At 33.4% G+C, this 21,529-nt stretch overlaps 1 protein-coding gene across 2 annotated transcripts in view; it reads right to left on the bottom strand.

Moving 5' to 3' along the window:
- Positions 1–21,529, bottom strand: part of LOC118197537 (puratrophin-1-like) — a 329,078-nt gene that overhangs the window by 45,787 nt on the left and 261,762 nt on the right. For both annotated transcript variants that reach the window (XM_085811921.1, XM_035369057.2), the window contains 2 exons: positions 8,786–9,338; positions 1,470–1,631 (listed from right to left, as the gene is read on the bottom strand). In XM_085811921.1, the coding sequence (XP_085668047.1) occupies positions 1,470–1,631; positions 8,786–9,338 (715 nt within the window). The remainder of the gene's footprint in view (positions 1–1,469; positions 1,632–8,785; positions 9,339–21,529) is intronic.

The following is a 21,529-nucleotide window of genomic DNA, read 5'->3' as shown; positions in this document are numbered from 1 at the left end:
AAGGTGATTAAAAAACTTTCTGACAGAAACATAAATGCAGATAGAGAGAACTGAATTAAGGAGATTATATAATGGAATGCATGTGTGGAAATAACATGTTGAAGTGGTACAGAATATTTTGTCACAAAGTGGTATTCTGTAAAGTAAATTATTATTCCCTGTGCAGATCTGAGTAAAATGCATTATACAAACATGAATGACATGGCAACATGCATTTTATCTATGAGGCTGCGGTTGGGAATAGAAAAGTACTCAGGAATTAGTTGCTTTTGCCTCCTTTACAGCTGCTCCCTTTTAACACTGACAAGCATTTTATCAGATCCATAAATAAAATGCTAGACAAAAGCTCTGCATTAGCATATAAAAGCATCCATACAAATTCACATGGGACCTTAATGATTTATAGTAGCAGACTGCTTTTTCCAATAATTCAACCTGACATTTCTAGATACATATTCCATTATAAAATCTGCTTATTTTGGTCATTTCTCTAGACTTTTATATTTTTGCCAGACATTTTTAATCATCCAGTAAAGGAAACGCATACGCATTATTAAAAGAAACATCATTAAAAAATTTACTGCATATGAAATACTTATAAAAACTTCATAAGACTGTAATAATCACCTTGTCATACATAAAACTAATTCAAGATATTTTTAAGCATAATTTTATTATCCATACTCAATGATACAAATCATGACCCTAATGTTTTTTTTTTTTTTTTTTTTTTTTTTTTTTTAAGCATAACACATGACATGCGTTTAGTTGTGTTTACATACTTTTGTATGCACAGTGACGTCATTTAGGAATACATGTTTGTACTCATATCTTGCCTGTAATAGCTACGTAAATACTAAAAAAGGGGGCTTTTGTTTCAGATTACCTATTAAGTCTGTAGAGGCATTAGGATTTTTTTGAAAGCAAGCAAGACGAAAAATTAGCAACCACCTTCGCCAGGAATCAAACCACAGACCTCTGGAATATGGGCCCAGCGTGCAGAACCACTACACTACAAAGGCACACTAGGAAGGTGGGAGAAATACCTTACAGGGCAACTGAGGATTTTAGGGGACCCAATGGCCAAATCTTGAGCGTGGAGAGTCATCATTCACAACCCTTTTAGTTCAGGCGCCACTTCTAGAGACATTAGGTAGTTTTTGGAAGCAGAAGAGATGAAAAATTAGCGATGCCTTCGGCAGGAATTGAACCACGGACCTCAGAAATACCGGCCCAGTGCGCAGACCACCACACCACAAAGGCATGCTAGGAAGGTGGGAGAAATACCTTGCAATATTATCTATCATTAAGAATGTTATAAATATTTAAATCGCTGAGGCCTACACATTTTCCTGCTTGTTTTGTAATAGGGGAAAATGTAATATTATTTAATATCTGATGGCTAAAATATTGTTCATTTTTAAAGAAGAAACTGATTTAATTATGAAAAAAAAATTATATTGTATAACCTGGCATATTTGCTACTCCAGAATAAAGAACATCTTGATCCAAGTCTTTTATTGCACTCAGCTGTCTCACTTCTTGCAGTGGGCTCTTTCGAGCCAGGCAGAGTGTTTCACTGTCAACAAAACCATCATCTGTGGAGTCTGGCTTTGGTTTTTGTTCAGAATCTGAAATGAAAGAAAATGCTTCTTTTCTGTAATTTATTCAATTATACTAATAAAAAATGGCAAAGTAGACCAATGAACTCTGCTTAATCATCCCATCTGTTTCACAATGAAAATACAAAAATTTCTCCCCCCCCCTTTTTTTTTATTTCATTGCTTACAGACAAAAATTTTATTATAAAAAATAAAATGTAAAACCTTTTTCCCTGAATACATCATACAGAATCTCAAAATATTCAGCGCAAGAAAGAAACTTCACATAATATTATGATATACAGGAAGTAAGTAAATTTATTAAAAGTACTAGAACACCTCATGATAATCTGAAATACACACAAAAAAGTAAAATAATTTATAAATAATAAAAGGGTTTTTACTTGAAATCCTTATGTTGTCTAAATCAATCAAGATTTAAAACACAATGTATACACAAATTTTTTTTATTTATACCTAGTGACAGTAAATATTGTATGTAGTGATAGTATAACCAAAATACATAAATTTTTTGGTCCTATAAAAATTTATCAAAATAAAATCATAAATATTTGCAATACCTTGTTTATATTTATTGGATATTAAAAATAAATTTTGAAAATTTACCAAAATAAAATTAATTTCGGAAAATTCTGAAAAATTATTTTTAATTTAAAAAATATAAACAAAGTACTGCAATTTTTATTTTATTATTCCAAAGGAGCTTTGTCCCTGAAGGACTATTGTTTTCGTTTTGCGATTTTGCTTCGAATCACTATACACGGCATAACACTTTTCAAATTGTTGCCACGAAATGTTAAAGTCCTGCATTATATTTGAAGATATTAAATATTGAAGAATCTGCATAAATGTATGTACGTTTCGCGCATTGTGATAAAACAACGGTACCTAGAGCTATCCAATTTTGAATGACGTAGCCCTACTACGAATATGGGCATCTGAAAGCCCAAATTTGAAACTTCTTTTATTACAGATTTCATATTTGACTTTGATTAACAAAGTCAACGATTTAAAAGCGAGCAATGGCAACACTCTATGGGGAAAGAAAACCTTTTATCTTCAGCGCAAGGAACCGTGTATCGGAAGATTTAAAGATATGCTCATTTTAAAATTACTTTGCGACATTGCTGTTGAACTCAATTCTATAGTTTAAGTGCAAAGAACATGATATTTAATAAATAAAAGTAACACACAAAACGTTAAAAAAACGCCCCTTTGGACGTAATTTAAAATCTCTATCAGATTTTTTTAATTAATTTTTTTTTAATGATAAAGGCTCTTCTTTCACATTTCAAAATTCCTATGCTTTAAAAAACAAATGCATGTGCTCTAAAGTAGCCATCAACCATCTAGCAATAAACAGGGATATTGGAAGTTTAAAATTTTCCTACTTTTACATTAGGTAGGGGAGGGGGGAAATGTCCTTAACAAAAAGATGGTAAAAGAAAAGAAGTCATACTTAAGACAAAAGCCAGCTACAGAAATCGTACAGGGGGGGGGGGAGGAACAACAGCGTTAAATGTATAAGCGGTCGATAAGATAATGAGGCAGGGTGAAAGTCAAAACAAATGAGAGTTCAAGGACATCAATGAAAGCTCTGCAAAGACATCTTTTTTTAATGAAGATGATAGCTATCTAAGCTCGTGAGGCGGTCGTTAGCGTTAAGACACATTTGTTTAATGAAACACATTTCGTAGGCTATATTATTATTCGTAGACTTTGCTTAAGATTTAAGTCCCAGATTAAAAGCCAAAACGAATGCATGAAGGAACATAGATTCATGCAAGTGCATGGTAAAGCTATCACAAAAATATACTTACTGATAACTGGGGAAAGAGGCAAAATTTGAAAACCGATTTTAAATTAAAGTCGTGACCTTCGAGAATTTTGATGACCTGGTCAGCAACAGAATCGCGTGACTTAACAACAGTTTATACTTTCATCCTTCGCGCTGCACACTGGACACGACTGCAAGCGAAGATTTCTGAGGTTCGGTTGTAGCAAGGTTATTTTTAATTGCAGATGCATAATAAAGTTTATTTGCTCAGTATTTATTAATAAATATAGCGATTGACTTGAAGTTACAATTAAAACAAACTTTTTATTGTTTTTGCGACAGATAATATACAAACAGTTCACTTCTTGTAATGCTGCAGCAAAATTACAGTTTGATTTACACAGTTTTGAGATTTAAGTTTTTTTTCTGCGGCTTCGGATGCTGTTGTTTACTTCATTAGATACTAATCCGAAATGAGTTAAGAATACTTTGCACACTTTTTGAAAGCTCTAAAATATTTATAATATTAAGACAGTGGATGTATTTCTTAATCATTCATTCAAGTTATTCTTACGATCAAAAATAGCAATAATGATCAATAAATAATTATATTGTAATAAGAGAATGAAAAAAATATTTTCAAGTCTTTATTTGCTAAATAATGCTTACATTTTCTCAGTGAATTATTTATACCTTGAATCGTAAAAGTGTACTGAAAAATTATGAAGCATATTACTTTTTATTCCTTTTCTTCGAATCTGTGAAATTAAACCTGCAAAATTTGGGTTACTTACACAAAAGGTACTATAATTTGCATATAATTTCATTAAAACTGCATAGATGTATACAAAGTTCCAAACAATACGCATCTTCTAAATTCCAAACAATACACATCTTCTAAAACTAATTTATTCTGAAATAATAAGATATAGATCTCTTAAATTCTTTAAAATTCAATCAAGATGACCCACACTTCTGCAAATATTTGGTTGTTCGATTATGGCAAGGGATACGACGGCTATTCGCCAGCAGAAAAACGCCTTCATGAAAGATTCATTAAAATCTAGCCCGTATTCATGATACACAAGGGCTACGAACTACTGTTGTTTAGCAATCTCATTTTCTCATTTATTGGGTCACTGGAGGGCACTTTCTTGGACATAACATAAATGCGGGTTTTTCAGTAATTATCAATTCATATAAGAAAGGCCTATGCTGGAAAATATTACTTTATTGTTTGAAATTAACTAATACGAAATTAGTTAAATTTATTTAAAGCATAATTGATAAAAAACCTAATATTTATTTGTACCTTCTAAAATGCATACAGCATATAAAATGATTTGAGACAAAACTATCCTTTATGTCCACCTTTGTCACAAGATTTAAGACACGCAAACACTGTGGCCCACTCTAGAGTTTCCATGCAAAGAAAAACAGGTACCCTATAATAATAACTGAGTTGGAATTTCAATATTGAAGGACGGTTTGCTATAAAATCAAACAATCTTTCTGTGAAGGTACTTAAAAAAATTACGTTTCGATCTTTAGAAATTTCCAAACAGGTCTTTGCCAAAAACTAAGGAAAATAGTACAAAGTCCGAGATCCGGACGTCCAATATCAGGAATGATCTAAAATCCGGACCTTAAAGTCACATAAAGAAAAAAAAAAAAAAAAAAAAAAAAAAAAGGCAGCTTTTGGGCTTGATTTTCTTCCCGTAAGAAAACATGCGGAGAATCACGATTCTTAATTTCATTTCGGCACTAAGTAAAATACTCTTGTTATTGAAGAAACAATGTTTTTTGCATTAATTTGTGTGATCAATGATCTGGCTCCGTAGCTGCGTATCTACTTGGCATACATCTCAAACCGAAACATTCTACAAAAAAAAAAACGTTCACAACTACTCATATTTTATATACCGTCGGCAGCCTGGCGAATTATTATTTATTATATTTTGCTTTCATAACTGTATGTTTATCAACACATGACAACTCATGCAGCGACGCCTAAAGAACTTTATTCTATTAGTAATTGAATAAAAAGAGTATGGAAACATTTTATGTTGACATTACGCACGGCGATGATTACAGATTTAAGTTAAATGCGCTAAATGTTGACAAGGGAAAATTTTTTAAAATTTCTTTCCATATGCTAAAAATAAGTTTTGCTAATGATACTCATAGGTCAAAAGATTACATTTAGTGCTATTTTAAATAAAAATAGTTGACTTTTTTTATTTTAATTTTATTTTTTTTAACTCATATAAACCTAGAACCGGCGCCAGAGCTCGTATGGCCGCACAGGGCGGCAGAATTTAGGGAAGATAAAATTTTCGGAATTTAGAGAAGCACCGAGTAACAAAATTAAGGAATGATAAATTTTTAGAATTTAGGGTGAGTACTGGGACCCAAAATTAAGAGCGGCAAAAATTTAGAACTTACGGAGGCGCTTAGCAGAATTTATGACCCGCAGAGACTGCATCAGGCGCCAAAATATCTACACCCGAACCTGCTTATTAAGCTTAATTATATGTGGAAATTGATTCATTCAAGACTCGGATAAGCCTTAAGCATGTGCAAGAAATAGACATAAGTATAATAAATTACTAAATTAATACAATTCATGCTTAATTGTGTCAGTGCGCGATAGAAGCAAGGCAAAATTTAAGGGAATATTTCGTCGCCATGCTACATAGCCAATCATGTATAGCGGACGCTTTTAAGATAGGCTAAAATTATACTTTACTCATTCCAAAGAATTTCAATTAATATAGCAAATTGCGCTATTCGTTAACTTTCTGATTTGATCCAGCTTATTATTTTTGCAGGCTGTTATAATTACAGCAATTTTATAAAAACTATAACTTTCGATTATGTCGAAAAGAGTTTTTAATTCTGGAGCTGCCACAGGATCAAAAGCGAAAGCATGTTTCGATGTCCATTAAACAGAAACTGAAATTGCTGCAAAAAAATTGGATATAAGTATATCCTTCTCAAAATTATGCGAGGAGTATTGCCCTGGAAAGTCAACTGCATATGACATAACAGAAAAAGAAACTTTATGGATTTTGTGTGGATTCCGAAATCTCCGCTCGCAATGAATAACAGAAAAATTATTCCCTATGCTAAAAGTGACGATCATGGCAAAGTGTCGATTGAATGGCCAGAGAGAGACGATGAGAGGGCGTGCCATTGACGGGTCCAATGATAATGCCTCAAGCCAAAATATTTTATAAAGAAATGAGCTTAAAAACTGAGTGCACATATTCGATAGACTAGTTAAACAAATTTTAAAATCGCCGTGGTATAATGCAATTAAAAATTTCAGTTGAAAACGCTTCAGCTGATACTCAAGCTTCTGAACTATCTTTCACTTAAAGTTTTAATGAAAGATAAAGTATCCTTCAAACTGTATGTCCATCATTCAGCCTACGGATGTCGGAATAGTGCTCGCGCTGAAGTGTAAATCTAAAGTCGCATTTTTAAAATCCATGTCAAATTTCTTGAATAATGGGCAAAACTATTCCAGAATTTTTGAAATACTTTAACATAAAATCTGCTGTGTGGAGCATCGCAAGATCGTGGGAGGATGTACCTCCAAATACTTTAAAAAATGCTTGGCATAATTTATAACCAGCTATCATACTTTATGGTGAGGATGATGAAGCTGACAGCCACGAATTTGAAGGCTTTGGGATATTGGAAACCACAGGTGAAATTTTCCAATTAATGGATTTTGTAATGAAATGTAGAAAAGCGGTAATAAATGAAGATGATATAACAAAGTTTTTCATTGCTATGACAATGCTCCAATTATCAATCAATTAACGGACTGGCGAAATCTGTACGGGTAGTTCTACAAATGATGCAGAAAATACCGCTACCGATAGTGAAAAACTGACAGAAAGGTTACTGAAAACGAAACAAATTCGATTTATAAGTTAGTCAGAATTCTGGCAAGAGCAACTATAGGACTTTAACAGTGGAACTTTGTAACTGAACAAAAGATTATGTCTGCCCACATAATTGAAGAGAAAAAATTAGCACAAAAAACGACACAATTAATGCTTTACATTCAAAGAAATGTTTAATAAAGTAAACAAATAAATATTAAGCTTTTTGTTAAATTTGGTACCATTTAAATCATAAATGCTTCATTACTTCATAAATCACGATTTTATATTTTTAATTTTATAATTTCTGCATGCCATCTTACCCGATTTAAAGTGATTATTTAATATCCGGAAAAATCTCAAATCCGGAATCGCCGAAGTCCCGACGAGTCCGGATCTCGGACTTTGTACTGTATTTAAAAAAAAAGTATACTGTAATATGTAATACAGTATACCCCTAGCAGAAAACATACGTTTTAAGCTATTATGACAAAGCATACGTAATTTTCCGCATGTCATATCATAACTTATCATTCTTTATCAGGTCCACAGTTTATTCTTAAGACTTGACGCTAAAGGTGTCACATGCATAAAATGAATCATGAGATAAGCATTTAATGGAACTTCATCTCTGACTTACCCATTCTTCGATTGTCCTTTAATTTCCTTTCCATTTTTGTGATTCTGCCAGTATATTTTTTCCCCAATAGTAATAAAATTACATTAAAATTAGAAAGTAAAAAGAAAAATACCGTAAAAAATTTGAAAGAAATTGTTGTACTTAATGACATTTTAGGATCACCTTTTCCCCTCCTCCCCTGAAAATCATTGAACTTCTGTTTTTCAAGTCATCAGTATTTTAAAGTATCAATCAGCCGATTTAAGTATTTTGCATTGCCGTAAGATGTTAAAGGATGAGAGCTTTCAGGCTTTGGGAAGAAAATTACCTAATACCCTTAACAGGTGCACGATATATTCTGGCGACATAGCACACAACCTAACAGAAGTATCGTTATTAACTGCAATTACAGTTCATTACCACTCACCTTATAACTATTATTTGTAAGCAAATGAATAATTGTTGTGTGTATGTATATATATATATATATATATGTAAGATAAAAAAATCTGTAAATCAGAAGTACAATTTAAATTCTCCCTCTCTGTTTTAAAAATCGTAATAACTTCTAAGGATTGCGTTATGAGAGACAGAGAGAGAAGAGAGCTGTTCTGAAAATTACCGAAAAAACGTTTCTGCTGAACAAATTCTTCAAGCAGTATTGCTAAAGCTTTTCTAACAGCAGAACGCCACCAACATCATTAGTTGAATCTAGTTTTTTCGACAAGAATGCGAACAATTCAATTGAAATTAATTTTAATGATCTTGAGAAAGATGGTCAAATTAACCTGAAAAAGACTTACATGTGTTAATTGGCAACATATTTTTATTAGAATCTAAAAGTATGCAAAATACTGGATTAATAAGTCACCTGAACAAAATTCCTCTTCACTTGCTAGTGGTGCAAGTGGCTGAAGAACTTCCTCACATTTCTGTTCTTCAGCTACAGAGGTTGCAACCTTGCCCAACTCTTTTTCAGTCTGGACCCAACTGTCCCTCGTGCTTCGCACACGACTTCGTCTCCTACATCCCTCGAACAACTCTTCCAAGAGATGAGCAATTTCTATCCTGTGAATTCCATTTTCAGCAGCCACCAGCAATGTGTTGCGCTCGACACTCTCGTCGTCGTCATCATCAGGGGATGAAGGAGACAACAGTGCTGCCATTTCTTTTGAAAATTCCCGCGCGTCCAATGATCGTTCACGAATTGAATCTGTTGCTTCTTCTTTCCACTTCAGGGCTACTCTCACCGGTTCAGCAACAAAGTAGAAATCTCCACCTTTCAAGATTGCCGGATCAGGATCGGCGATGTGGATTATAAGGCAGCCCCTTGAACACAGGGGCCAACCTTGGGGAATTTTCTTTTTTCTCGGTCTGCCACCTCTGTTACACTTTCGCTGTCTGATGGATGGTACACTGCCCACCTGAAAAAGAAATAAAAACATTAGATACAATCAAGAATCTAACATTTGATAAAAAAAATCATATTGTCCTTTATACAAAAATACATTTTCAGATATTTTTTATGCAAAGTAAAGCGCCCATATTCTCATTATCCATGGTTAAATAATTTTTTCTATACTTTTAGATGATACACCTAGGAAACAAGTGCATAGGAATGAGTAGTAGTATGACAAGGCATTACCATGATAAAAAAAATGCCATTCTTTGATCTTGCCCCAGAAAAAGCAAACACTTCTCGCATGCTTGACAGTAATTAATTACCTTTATACATGACTTGATGACATACTAAGTTTTTAGCATGACCATAGCATATTCCAGAAACTTTTTATGTTACGCTTGTTTAAAATGTTTAAAGTTAGAAAAAAGTACATGATATGCTCGAGACGCCGACTAGCAGCTTTTTAAAATACTACGCTGTTCAAAAAGTATCGAACCTTTGGTTGGCAAAAATTTGGAAGTCCGAAACACTAATTCCCTTCAAAACAATCTTTCTCCCAGCACTCCCGCCATTGTTGGAAACACTTCTGGAGCACAGTTTTGGAATGGTGAGCAATCCTTCCGTCGCATTCCGCATGATGTCTTTGACTCAAGTCTCCGCATGATGTCTTTAACTCAAGTCGGGTTTCTTTTCAGCGGCATTTTCAGCTTGGGAAACAGCTAAAAATCTCACAACACCATGTCGGGTGAATAGGGAGTCTGATGAAGCATACGGATGTTTGTTCAGCGAAGATCTGCCCATTCTGCACATTGTGAGTCAAATGCGCAGAACGGGCACGTGCGTTATCATGATGGAGTAGCCAAATTTTCATTGCCCATAGATCCAGTCTTTTGCGCTGCAAAGCATAATGAAGCCAACGAGGACCTTCTGGTACTACTTCCTTTGTAATGGTTTGGCATTCCGGGGCGTATTCATGATATACCACACCACGGGAGTCAAAGAAGACGGTCAACAGGACTTTTCTAAATAAAACTTTCGAAATTCTGTGTATTTCTGTGTACCCAAATCCTCGTGCAATATTCAATGTAATCCGACATTATGTATGTAATGATCCGACACTAATCTTTGTCTCATTCGAAATTTCTCGGGCTGTGATATGACAATCCTGCAAGACCAGAGACTGCATTTGCTCAACAGCATTGTCATTCCGGCTTGTTGAAGATCTAGTTGAATATGGTTCACTGTCTACTGATGTGCAGCCGTCTTTGAAGCGGTTGTACCACTCCTTGATGCGAAAGGCGCTCATGGCATCATCTCCGAAAGCCTGCTGAATCTTGCGAATGGTTTCTGCTCTGGTATCGCCAAGCTTTTGGCAAAATTTGATGCAATATTGCTGCTCAAGTTTTTAAGTCATTTTCCAACCATTCCACAAACACTGACATCCAACAAACGCTCACTACACACTACACGTATTCATTTGCTTGCCGACTGCCAGCAACTGACGCTTTTTGCGGGCCTGAAAAAATTCATGAATGCGCATGAGTGTCTACTCTATATCATACACTGAAGAAAATTTGTGCTTCATTGGCTTACATGGGAGGAAAAAATCAAAAATTAGGGTCGATACTTTTTGAACAGCATTTCCAGGTTTACAGACCAGCATTTGTTACACATTTTTGCAAATGCGTTTTGTGCACATTTCATCTATATAACCTTTCAGTCTGAAAACAGTGAGAATTCTGTAAAACAGAGTGAGAATCCCAGACATAAATTGTAACTGTTATTGCCAGATTTAACGGTTTTAAACAGACGCAATTTTTGAGTTATGTTCAAAAGCATGTAAGCACTTATTTTGCATTCTGTTAACTAGTCTCTATTAATATAACTATAACGATAAATCTATATGTATGCAGTATGTCTTTGTACTGTGAAAAACCGGTGGCATCTAGAGACACCTAATTTTGAACATGTGCACCTCAAAGCCCAAATTTTGAATTTATTTAACATTTTGTGCAAATTTGATGACATTTTAATTAACAAACTCAATGATTTAAAAGCAATGTGTTGCCATTTGGTAAAGTGTAAGATATTTATATTTAATCAGAAAAAATCAGAGATTTGCTCCTTCGAATGCGTGATCTTATGAACATCACATTCATCTTTTATCTGGAATATATATGGCAAGCATTTTTTCCGCATCAGCAAAATTGAGTTATCAACTACGATTAATTTTGGAGGGAAAAAAAAGGCTTGGATTCCCACTCCCAATTTTAATTAACGAATTTTGTACTCGCGGTCAGAGGGTTAAAAGAAATGTGTTGCCAGTGCCCGAAATAAAATATTTTTATCTTATACCCTCCAATTTGTTGTCAATCGGCAAAATGTTAGATATTAATTTTTTCTTTTATATTCAATATGTTCTTTATTAAAAAACCAAGGGATGCAAAAGTTATATTTATTTAGATGGCCGCACGCCATGCCTATGGAAAAAGAATACTTAAGCATCCCTAATCCTGTATAACACTGATAAATGAAATTCGAATCAATTTCGAACCAAAGAGACTGGTCAGAAAGAAAGTCACAAGATGGCAGGAAATCAATGAAGAGCATGGTGTTTAGTTGTAAGTGGGAGAGAAGAGAACCACAGTTAGAAGACTTTCAGGGGGGTAGAGGGAGATTCTCTTAAAAACCATACAGTTTGGAAGGAATGGACCGAAAAGGAGGAAAGGATATAGGGAAATTCTCAATAATAATTTATAAATGAATCACTAAAGTTGCAAATTAATATACCAAATTATTCATTGCTGATAATCATTCATTTTCATGAATATTTGCAAGAAAATATGGAATTTATCAATTTAAATATTACAAGTTTTAAGTTCTATCTGTTGACTATGGTATACTGTAAGGATTATGTTAATTTTATTAACAGTTAAATTTTAAGTTTTCCTTTCCTGTCAAATTCTTAACTTCAACTTACTACTTCCGGCCAGAACGTAGTTTTGGAATCTTGATTAATATTTAATGAGGAGGAGCGGTATTTAAACTTACTGAGTGAGAGAGAATCAGAGTTTCTGATTTACGTGCGTCTGCCTTTTTGACCGCTCTGTCTCTCAAAGCTGTTATTACGCTCGGCCGTATTCAGGCCCTTGCTTCGTAGTCAAATAAGTTAAAGGGCCAACTCGATTTGAATCTTGATAGCTTCGGCTATATTTCTTTAGTTAATCTTAGTTTTAGTTTAATTCTTAGTCTCTTAAGTTCAAGCCCAAGTGTCGGCTTTGTTTGTACACTCCCAGGCGAAGTTCTGTTAAATCTTACTGGAATAATAAAGGGTTAGTTACCCTTCTATCTTGTTGTTTCTTGTCACCCGAACTTTAGCGATTATTCGCTTATCAGTGCTTAAGATTCTTCACTTTCAACATTAACATAGCATTTACAAAGTGAGAAACTCTACAATACCATTAAATTCATTTTTACCAAATGCTCAGTAAAACTCATAGTTTTAAATATTTCCATGAAGGAATAAAACTAGAAATATCTACGTTATTTTTAGTACTAGTTGCAATTATCCGTTTTACTTTTTAACATTTTTTTCATATCAGTACACAATTCTGCAGAAACAGACAGGGCCAGTGCAGAAGGCAATTTTAACACTTTTAAAAGTTTCAGGTTTGCAACCTTGAAAGGGCTTTAGCAGGACTAATACCGGGCTTTATGGTATCTTTCTTTGCTGATTTATTTGGATTTATTTAGGCGAAATTTTGGGCAACCGCAGTACGAAGGCGAGTTCCTTCTGCGTTAACAACAAACTGGTTCTTCAATTTTTCCTTTACTGGGCCCTTGTTTACATTTGATGCATTGATTCAGGTGACACTACTCCGAAGACTGCTACAACTGGAGAATTTGATTCTTAGAGATATATTTTCCCCTTTTGATAGAAAGAAGAGGAAGATCTTTTAGGTTGCATATTTTTAAAATTTTGTTCGTATCAGTTAAACTAGAAATAGGAACATAGAAGCCTTCGCTTGCCTTTTAGCCAGCTGAGCTATTCTATTGGCTAAGAAAACCTTTCTTTCAACTGCATCACTACTCTTTTCCACAGATGTACGAGATGAAAGCCATCTACGTAACACTTTAACTAGTCTTCTGACAAACAGGTTTAATGTTAGTGTTTCAGTTCTCTAAATAGGGAGGTTAATTTACTGTAATTCACTCCTGTGCTCAAAAGAACTTTTATAAATTCAACGTTACTTCGACCAACAAATTCCGCCTCAGACATTTTAGACAAATCTTCTAAATAATAAGACCGTGTGCAGTTGTTGATACACTTAACCATAATTGGGTGGTCAGCGATATTCGGTAGCTACGAATGAAGCAATTGCTGCTGTACTACCTGTTCTGCTAGGTTTTATTTATCCGAGAATCAGAATTATCAGTTCTGACAGCATTCAATTTATTTTGAGCATCAATGCATTTTTTAGCATTATGGCATCAGTCGATCGAGCGCTGGGTCCGGTTCACAAGAGAACTAACTCATGCATTTGTAAGGTCTGTATCATGCCTCCATATCAGTACACTTCTTGAAGATATCCCAACTTAAAGCAATAAACACAGTTTTTTTCTCTCTGTTATTAATTACTAACTGGACCTGCGAAATTATATTAGCTGGACTCATTAAAGTCCTTATATATAATTTTTTTTTTATAATAACTATTTTAGATAACTGCTGGCGCAAGCGGGTAGTTATAAATAGAAGAGAAATACTGCAATGTAAAATTTTAAATTAGCCCCCTCCCCCAAAAAAAAAAAAAAAAAAAAAAAAAAAGAGGGTTTCAGATTTTAAATTACGTCCAAAGGGGCGTTTTTTTAACATTTTGTATGTTACTTTTATTTATTAAATATCAAGTTCTTCGCACTTAAACCATAAAATTCAGGTCAAGAACAATATCGCAAAATAGTTTTAAATTGAGCATATCTTTAGAATTTTCGATACAGAGTCTCGCACGCTGGAGATAAAAATGTTTTTTTTCTGTACAACGTTGCCATTGCTCGCTTTGAAATCCTTGAGTTTGTTAATCAGAAATTCGTTAAAATTTAACAAAATATGAAATCGATAATAAAACAAATTCCAAATTTCGGCTTTTAGATGCCCATATTCGCAGTAGGATTACGTCATTTAAAATTCGATGGCTCTATGTACGGTTGTTTTATCACAGTGCGAGAAATGCATTTATGCAGATTCTTCATTATTTAATTTCTTTAAATATACGACAGGATGATAATGTATTGTGGCAACGATTTGGAAAGTGATACAGCCTTTTAAGGTTTTCAACGCAAAATTAATAGTCCTTCAGGGCAAATTGTTCCTTTAGACTAAAAAGAGCATCTACTACTGAAGATGTGAGATCTACCTCTAACTGCCCTCGAAATCGGTAGTCTTATTCCTAATCTAAGATTTATTATTGAAAATTAGGCAAAAAGTATCAAATTTATTTTTTCCTTTTATTTATAACTTCTTTTTAAATTACATCATTAGCTATAGAAGGAAGGATACTAACGTAATACTAGAAAAGGGGAAAGAGGGAGGAAATTGTGATTAAAATACAATTAAATACTACTTTACTATAGAATCTATATATTTAGCTGCCTTGCTCAACCGCTGCAGTTAAAATCATGGACAAGCATGTTACAGTTAGATGTTTATTGATCTTTTCAGCAAGACCAATAGTGAGAATTGAGCTACCTGCAGATAGCTCAAAGACTTGTTAAAGTTCGCATAAATAATGATTGTCACTAAGTTAGTATTTCCAGCAAGATTAGCATTTAGTGAGATTTGAGCTACTTTGAGCTCAGAGAATTGCTAGATTTTACATAAATATTGATTGTTACGAAGTTGGTACAGAAAATTTTCCAGCAAAATCAGTATTTAGTGAGAAATGAGCTATTTTAAGAGAGCCACAGACTTGTTAACACTTTGCATACAATAATTACTTATGCAAAATGTTAAGTAATTAGTATAGAATTATTTCCGGCAAGATCAGCATTTAACGAGAATTGAGCTAATTTCAGAGAGCTCAAAGTCTTGTTAGATTTTGAAAAGATACAAATCGTTACTAAGTTAGTATAAAAAAAAAAATAAATAAATAAAAAAACGTTTTTTCACCTGACAAGTGGCAGTAGCTTTAGTTTGCACTACTTTATATCTAATCACTTGACAGACCGTTATTTACAATGAAATGTTCTAGCCATTGCGTATTCATATATGTATGAACTTGTGTTCTAATCTGATGAAAATTAGAACGTGTAATAACAAAGTTTAAATACCGAATTTAAGGTCTAGGTTTCTTATACGAATCAATAGACCAAATCTTTGATCTTATTTTTCAATACTTCAAATTTGCTTTATATTTTTTATTCTATTATTTTTTATAATATCCCCCCCCCAAAAAAAACTGCTAAAAATATTTGAGTTAGATTGACTAATTATTTAAAACAAGTGATAGCTTTTTTCTAGCGGAAGAAATGTCTTCCTGTAACATTTCTTAAGCGACACTGGCTCGTATTGAAGTTACACGTGGAAGGCCAGGCAACAATATTTGGACATCTCATAATTTTGTAAAGTATGATTACATGTTTTCCCTTGGAGTTTCGTAGTACCGCCTGGAACAAGTTAAATGAATTTCAGACAAGATGGCTTTGATTTAAGTCAGATAATACATTCCTTTGCATCAACGGAAAATCAACTATAGCACGATCACTTCTTCAAACTAATGTAAATTTTTAACATATCCCCCCAACAGCAGGAAGAGATGAATTAATTTGCTTCGTAAGCGAGAAAGCATTTTTCACGCACGAAATTAAAGGTATAACGAGAATACGCTGATGGCACACAAGTTATTTCAAGCGGTCAGCTTTAAAAGAGGTTATTTTCAAAGCGGAGTTCTGAGGATGCCATTTTCACTATTTATTGCGTGTTTCCGCATCCGATTTCTTCATTGAAAGGATGGTGAACCTTGAAACCGCAAATGATGAAAAAGCTGATTGAAATCTCATATGCCAGGAAGCGGAAGTTACTAATGACGTCATTAAACAATTTATTACCCATTAGTGGTGAAAAGAATGATCTTATTAAAGAAGATCCCACTTAAGTTAAATTATAAGCGAGCTTTGCGTGGTAAATAAACACTGCACAATCATAGCAAAAATTATATTCAACGATTTTAGGATTAAGATTTATTAATAAGGATTAAAAATTCCCGTATCTACGAAAACAATATTAACAGTGCTTTAGAACAATTTAAGATAACAGCGCAAGAAGATATGAAACTCCGGAATAACTATTGCATATTAATTATTTTTTAACATGTAATTTTATACTTCTAAGGCGTGACAAGTTTTGATCAATATTTTAGAAAGATAAAGTACTGGTTTAATACCCATGAATTTAAATTTGTTAAAAAGAAAAGCGTATTATTAATCTTTTAGAATAATTTTAAAAATCTTCGGAGGGGGGAAAAAAAAAGAGAGAGAGATTTGTATTGAAACAGAACATGTGTTTCTGAATTTAACAGGCTTTCCATATGTTTTGCTTTTTGGCATTATGCTTCCATAGTCATCATTATTTTTACTGATAATTAAAATACAAGAGAAAAAAATCGTTTTACTTCCTCCCTCGCACACTCCAAAAAAAAACCACCGCAGTAAAACTGGAATTTGAAGACATATTCAAATATTGCAATTATTTACAACCATATTTATATATTTGTTCATCAATCTATAAAATAAAAAGCATCAAATCTTTAAAAAAAATGCCCCCTTTTATCAAAATTACGACGTCTAGAAAAACATGTCTCCTCCTTCCCCCCCCCGAAAAAAAAAACCTCCACATCTTCATTCAAGCGTTAGCTGAATTCACGTATAACTTTCATTTTAATTGGCAAAAATGTGTCACAAAAATGTCTAAGAAAAAAAAAAAAAAAAAAAAGTATTTTCATCCGCAATAATTTAATTTATTGCGTTTTTAGTTTAATATGTATGTAATATATGGTTATATTAACCAAATAAGTACCCATCTTTTTCATCCAATATCTTACCCGCGCAATTTACTCTGTGATTGACGAATATATTCGTCATGGCTCGATTGCGGCGACACTAAACGGCGCATTAATTTTATAATGAAGTTATGATAGCAATATCAAAAATCAAGGAAAATTCTCACGTGATTTGATGTAAAAAAACGAACAAAAGATCAAAACCCGAATTCATCCTCCTCTCATAAAATTCCTTTTATCGAGCGAAAGATGCCAATAACTTATTTTATACATATATATCCGATTACAAATAAGCTAAATAACCCATACTATGTAAAAGTACAGTACATTAAAAAGGCCTAGCTTCAAATGCTTGATGAAATGAGTCTGAAAAGTGAACTCGTACGTCTGACCGTCGAACGTACGAGTTATATTTCAGATATTTTATGTACGTGCGCTTAGTATTTTCGCTAAAAGTAATGAAGATGGTACTTCCAGAGTAAACAAAAAAAAAAAAAAAAAACTTAGAGGTTGCTAATCATTACTGATACGACTTAGTAGTCTGAACTTGGCACATTTTAAAACCAGCAAATTAAAACCCTTGACGAATACCAGAGGTTTGTAAATCAGAGCTGAACACTTCGTCAACAGGAAGGCAAGACATTAATTAGAAAAGGGGAAAATAAGATGCAAGACAAAACAGACGCCTTCAATTTCTAAACCTCCGTTTATCCTCGCGAAAATTTGAAAATCATATAAAGTTGTATGAGTGAAATGGTTAGAGCGTTACAAAATCGACTAGTGATAACGCCATATAAGTCGCAGCACATCAGATATCATATCGTGGCGAGAGGTGTATGAGCCAACCCATAAGACTCCATTCAAGTAGTTTTATTTCCACTTAAAACGCCCTAACCAGAAAAAGGCTGCAACAGTTTTTTTTAATAACTTACTCTCTCACTGTTGCTAAATAGAGCTATATTGAATCTCGACACGAATGTGTTTTATAGAAATCATAACATCTGTAGAGAAAGAAGAGGGTACTTACATATTAATGCAACCACCTTGAGGCAATTTGGGTATTTTTTACGGATTAAAAGGTAAATATTATTTAACGGGTGCAAATTGAGCGTTCCCTCCCTAGAGAAAGATTCCCAAATTATCGACATTTATTAACATCTATAAAAAACATATTTTAGCAGTTTAAAATAAAAAATTTTAATTACTAAACAAGGATGAAGTCATACATTACAAAAATAAAACACATTCTTTTATCGAAGTACACAGCAATCTGTTTTCGCTTAACCACTTAACTGTGATTGACGAGTATACTCGTTATGTAGAAGCGACACTATTTGTGTATTGACGAACACAAATCGTGTATTGACGTTATACACAAATCGTGTATTGACGTTATACACAAATCGTATTTTATGTTAATGAAATGGAAAGATGAGAGAGAGGTTTATTTAGTAAGTACTGTACATAATGACAACGTAATAGAAACAGAGAAAAGAAAAATAATAACAAAGAAACCGTACCTAATAAAAAAATGGGTGGAGTGGATATGAGCGATGGGATTACCATAGCGTACTCCACAGCAGGAAAACGACTCAAAAAATACTACAAAAAGATATTTCTCCATTTCTTAGACATTATGTGTGTGAATGCATTCATATTATATAAAAAAAATAATGGAACATTATCGCGTATCAACTTTTTGCTTAAATTTATTGAAGACACTTTTGCGACGTAACCAATTGAAAGAAATAAATCGACACAAACTCGGCCATTTAGACCTAATATAAGACAATTAGGCGGGAATCAAGTTCCAAATTATATACCCGGAACTCTAAAAAAAAAAAAAAAAAAAAAAAAAACCTACGCGAAGGTGTTTGCATTGCTACAAACGTAAGATCAGGAAGGAATCGTGTTACTGGTGTTTGATTTGCAAAGTCCCATTGTGTATAGTAGCCTGTTTCGCTGAATATCACTCCACAGCAGGAATTTAAATTCTTACTTATATATGTACAATATTTAATTTAATTTATTGCGTTTTTAGTTTAATAAGTATGTAATATATGCTTATGTTAACCAAATAAGTAAATATTAGTAATAAAATTTTCAATTTTATAAAATAAACCCATCTTTTTCATCCAATATCTTACCAGGGCAACTTACTCTGTGATTGCGAATATACTGGTCATGGCTCGATTTTAACGACACAGAACGGTGCACACTCTTAAACGAGAACGCCACAGTTAACTGGTTAAATGATTATAGAGACTCAGCTTCGTGCAACCCTCACCAATGGAACTGCGCCTACCTAGGAAACGCAGTTCCTTATTGTTTGTTCCCTTTAGAAAATTTTCAGCAAAATTTTGTATTCCTGCAGAAATTTTACTGCAGTTTCTTCTATTGCTGGAAAATTCCACAGACTCATATTTTAAAATTAAGTTAAAGACAGCCTATTGGAACTTGGAATATAACAAAAAAGAACGTTATTCCTTGACTGAAGAATTACTACCGGATGAATGGTCATGTGCATGGTTGCCAGAGTTTGGCACATTCTAAAAATCTGACGACTTCTAGTAAATTGGTTGCATTAACACGTACGTACCAGAAGTACCAAAGTAAGTACCAAAAATAAAGAGAAAAAAATATTCTCTGCTAAATTCAGTTATGAACAGTTATTTTACGGATTCTTACATTTACAAATTTCATCATGTTGGAGTACCATAAAAGGTGTTTATAATAGCTTATATACATCACTGCTGAAAATCATTTTAAAAATTCCATCACCATAAAAAGGGGAGAAATGCTACATAAATTGGATGCAAAATCATAACCTTGACTTCAAAAAGCACGGAGATTCTAAATTCAACGATATCTTCTGATCAGTCGGATAGAATTACAAAAATTTCAATTTATACAAAAATTACTTGCGGAAGTTGGGGAAATTTGATAAAGCATCATTTTCATAAATTAAAAGACTTTCTAATTGAGGGAAGTTCTAAGAAGTTTTTTCTGCTCCAGTTAAATTAATTAAAGCCATCCTTGTGAAACATTCCAAAACCTTGAACTAACATCGCAATTTTAAAAAATAAGACGAAATATAAATGGAGCATCTTTTTTCTCTTAAGCAACTCTCCAGACACTCGCTAAAATACACTTCTGTTTGGGTTTTGGGGTTCAGCCCACATCCGTTACGACTTTACCAAAGCACACCCGACTTTCTTTCGTTTTCGCTTCTCAGCGGAGGACGGAATTATTTTTTTTAACCTTTTTTTATTCAAAAAATCGCAGCCTTCGCAGTGCTGCTCTTCTACATGTACCCTTAAAATGAAAGGCATTGACTGATACGCCTGAAAACAACTACGGTGGCCAAAGACGACATTTTTTATGTCCACAAAACGCCTACAGTCAGGGCTAGAAGGAGCAGATGTGATATTTGGCTAGTTTTAATTTATGCGCTGGGAAATTTGTTTTAATGTCATTCGGCCAATGATCCGTGATTTTTTAGAAATATGAATCAAGACGTCTCATAAACATTTCGAGAAATTTTGCGGAAGCGGATTGTATACATGATAAATGTTTACCCCTTGCTGTGTGGACATGGCACTTTAAGAACGTATCTATGCGCAAATTTCCCACAGCCTCTAACTCTCAGGAACGGCAAAAAAAGCCTACATACAAACTATGGAGCTTTGAAATAACTTTTAAAAAAATAAAAATTAAATTTTTAATTCTTTTTGGTGGGGGAGGGGCGAGGGGAGGATTAAGCATAGATAAAAGCATGAACGAAACGTTTATTGCAATGTCAAAGGCTTCTGCTTACATTCTGTTTTGTGAACTCATATCTCAATAAAAGTGTTAATTATTTGCTCTCAATACATGGGATTTATGTACCACATGAAACATAATCGAAACAGAGTGAGTACATTGGATATGCAAGTATATATCATCACAAATGGATGAAATTTATGTCAGTAAAAATTTAAAATAATAAATTATAGTTAAAATATTCAATACAGAAGTTCAGTGAAGGCAGTACATTTACAATCACGAATTCAAAAAAAGGTTTAGCACTAATAGTTATATAAACAGTAATAGTTTTGGCACCTTTCTCTTTTGTCCAACTTTTACATAAATACAAATTTTTACATTACTATTTTGTTACTGT

The sequence above is a fragment of the Stegodyphus dumicola genome, chromosome 2 (genome assembly GCF_044657685.1).
Source record: "Stegodyphus dumicola isolate Sdum_Otavi_A_Nest chromosome 2, ASM4465768v1".
Lineage (NCBI taxonomy): Eukaryota > Metazoa > Arthropoda > Arachnida > Araneae > Eresidae > Stegodyphus > Stegodyphus dumicola.
Note: the sequence above shows the minus strand (reverse complement) of the source record. Positions and strands in the feature narration are given on the sequence as shown.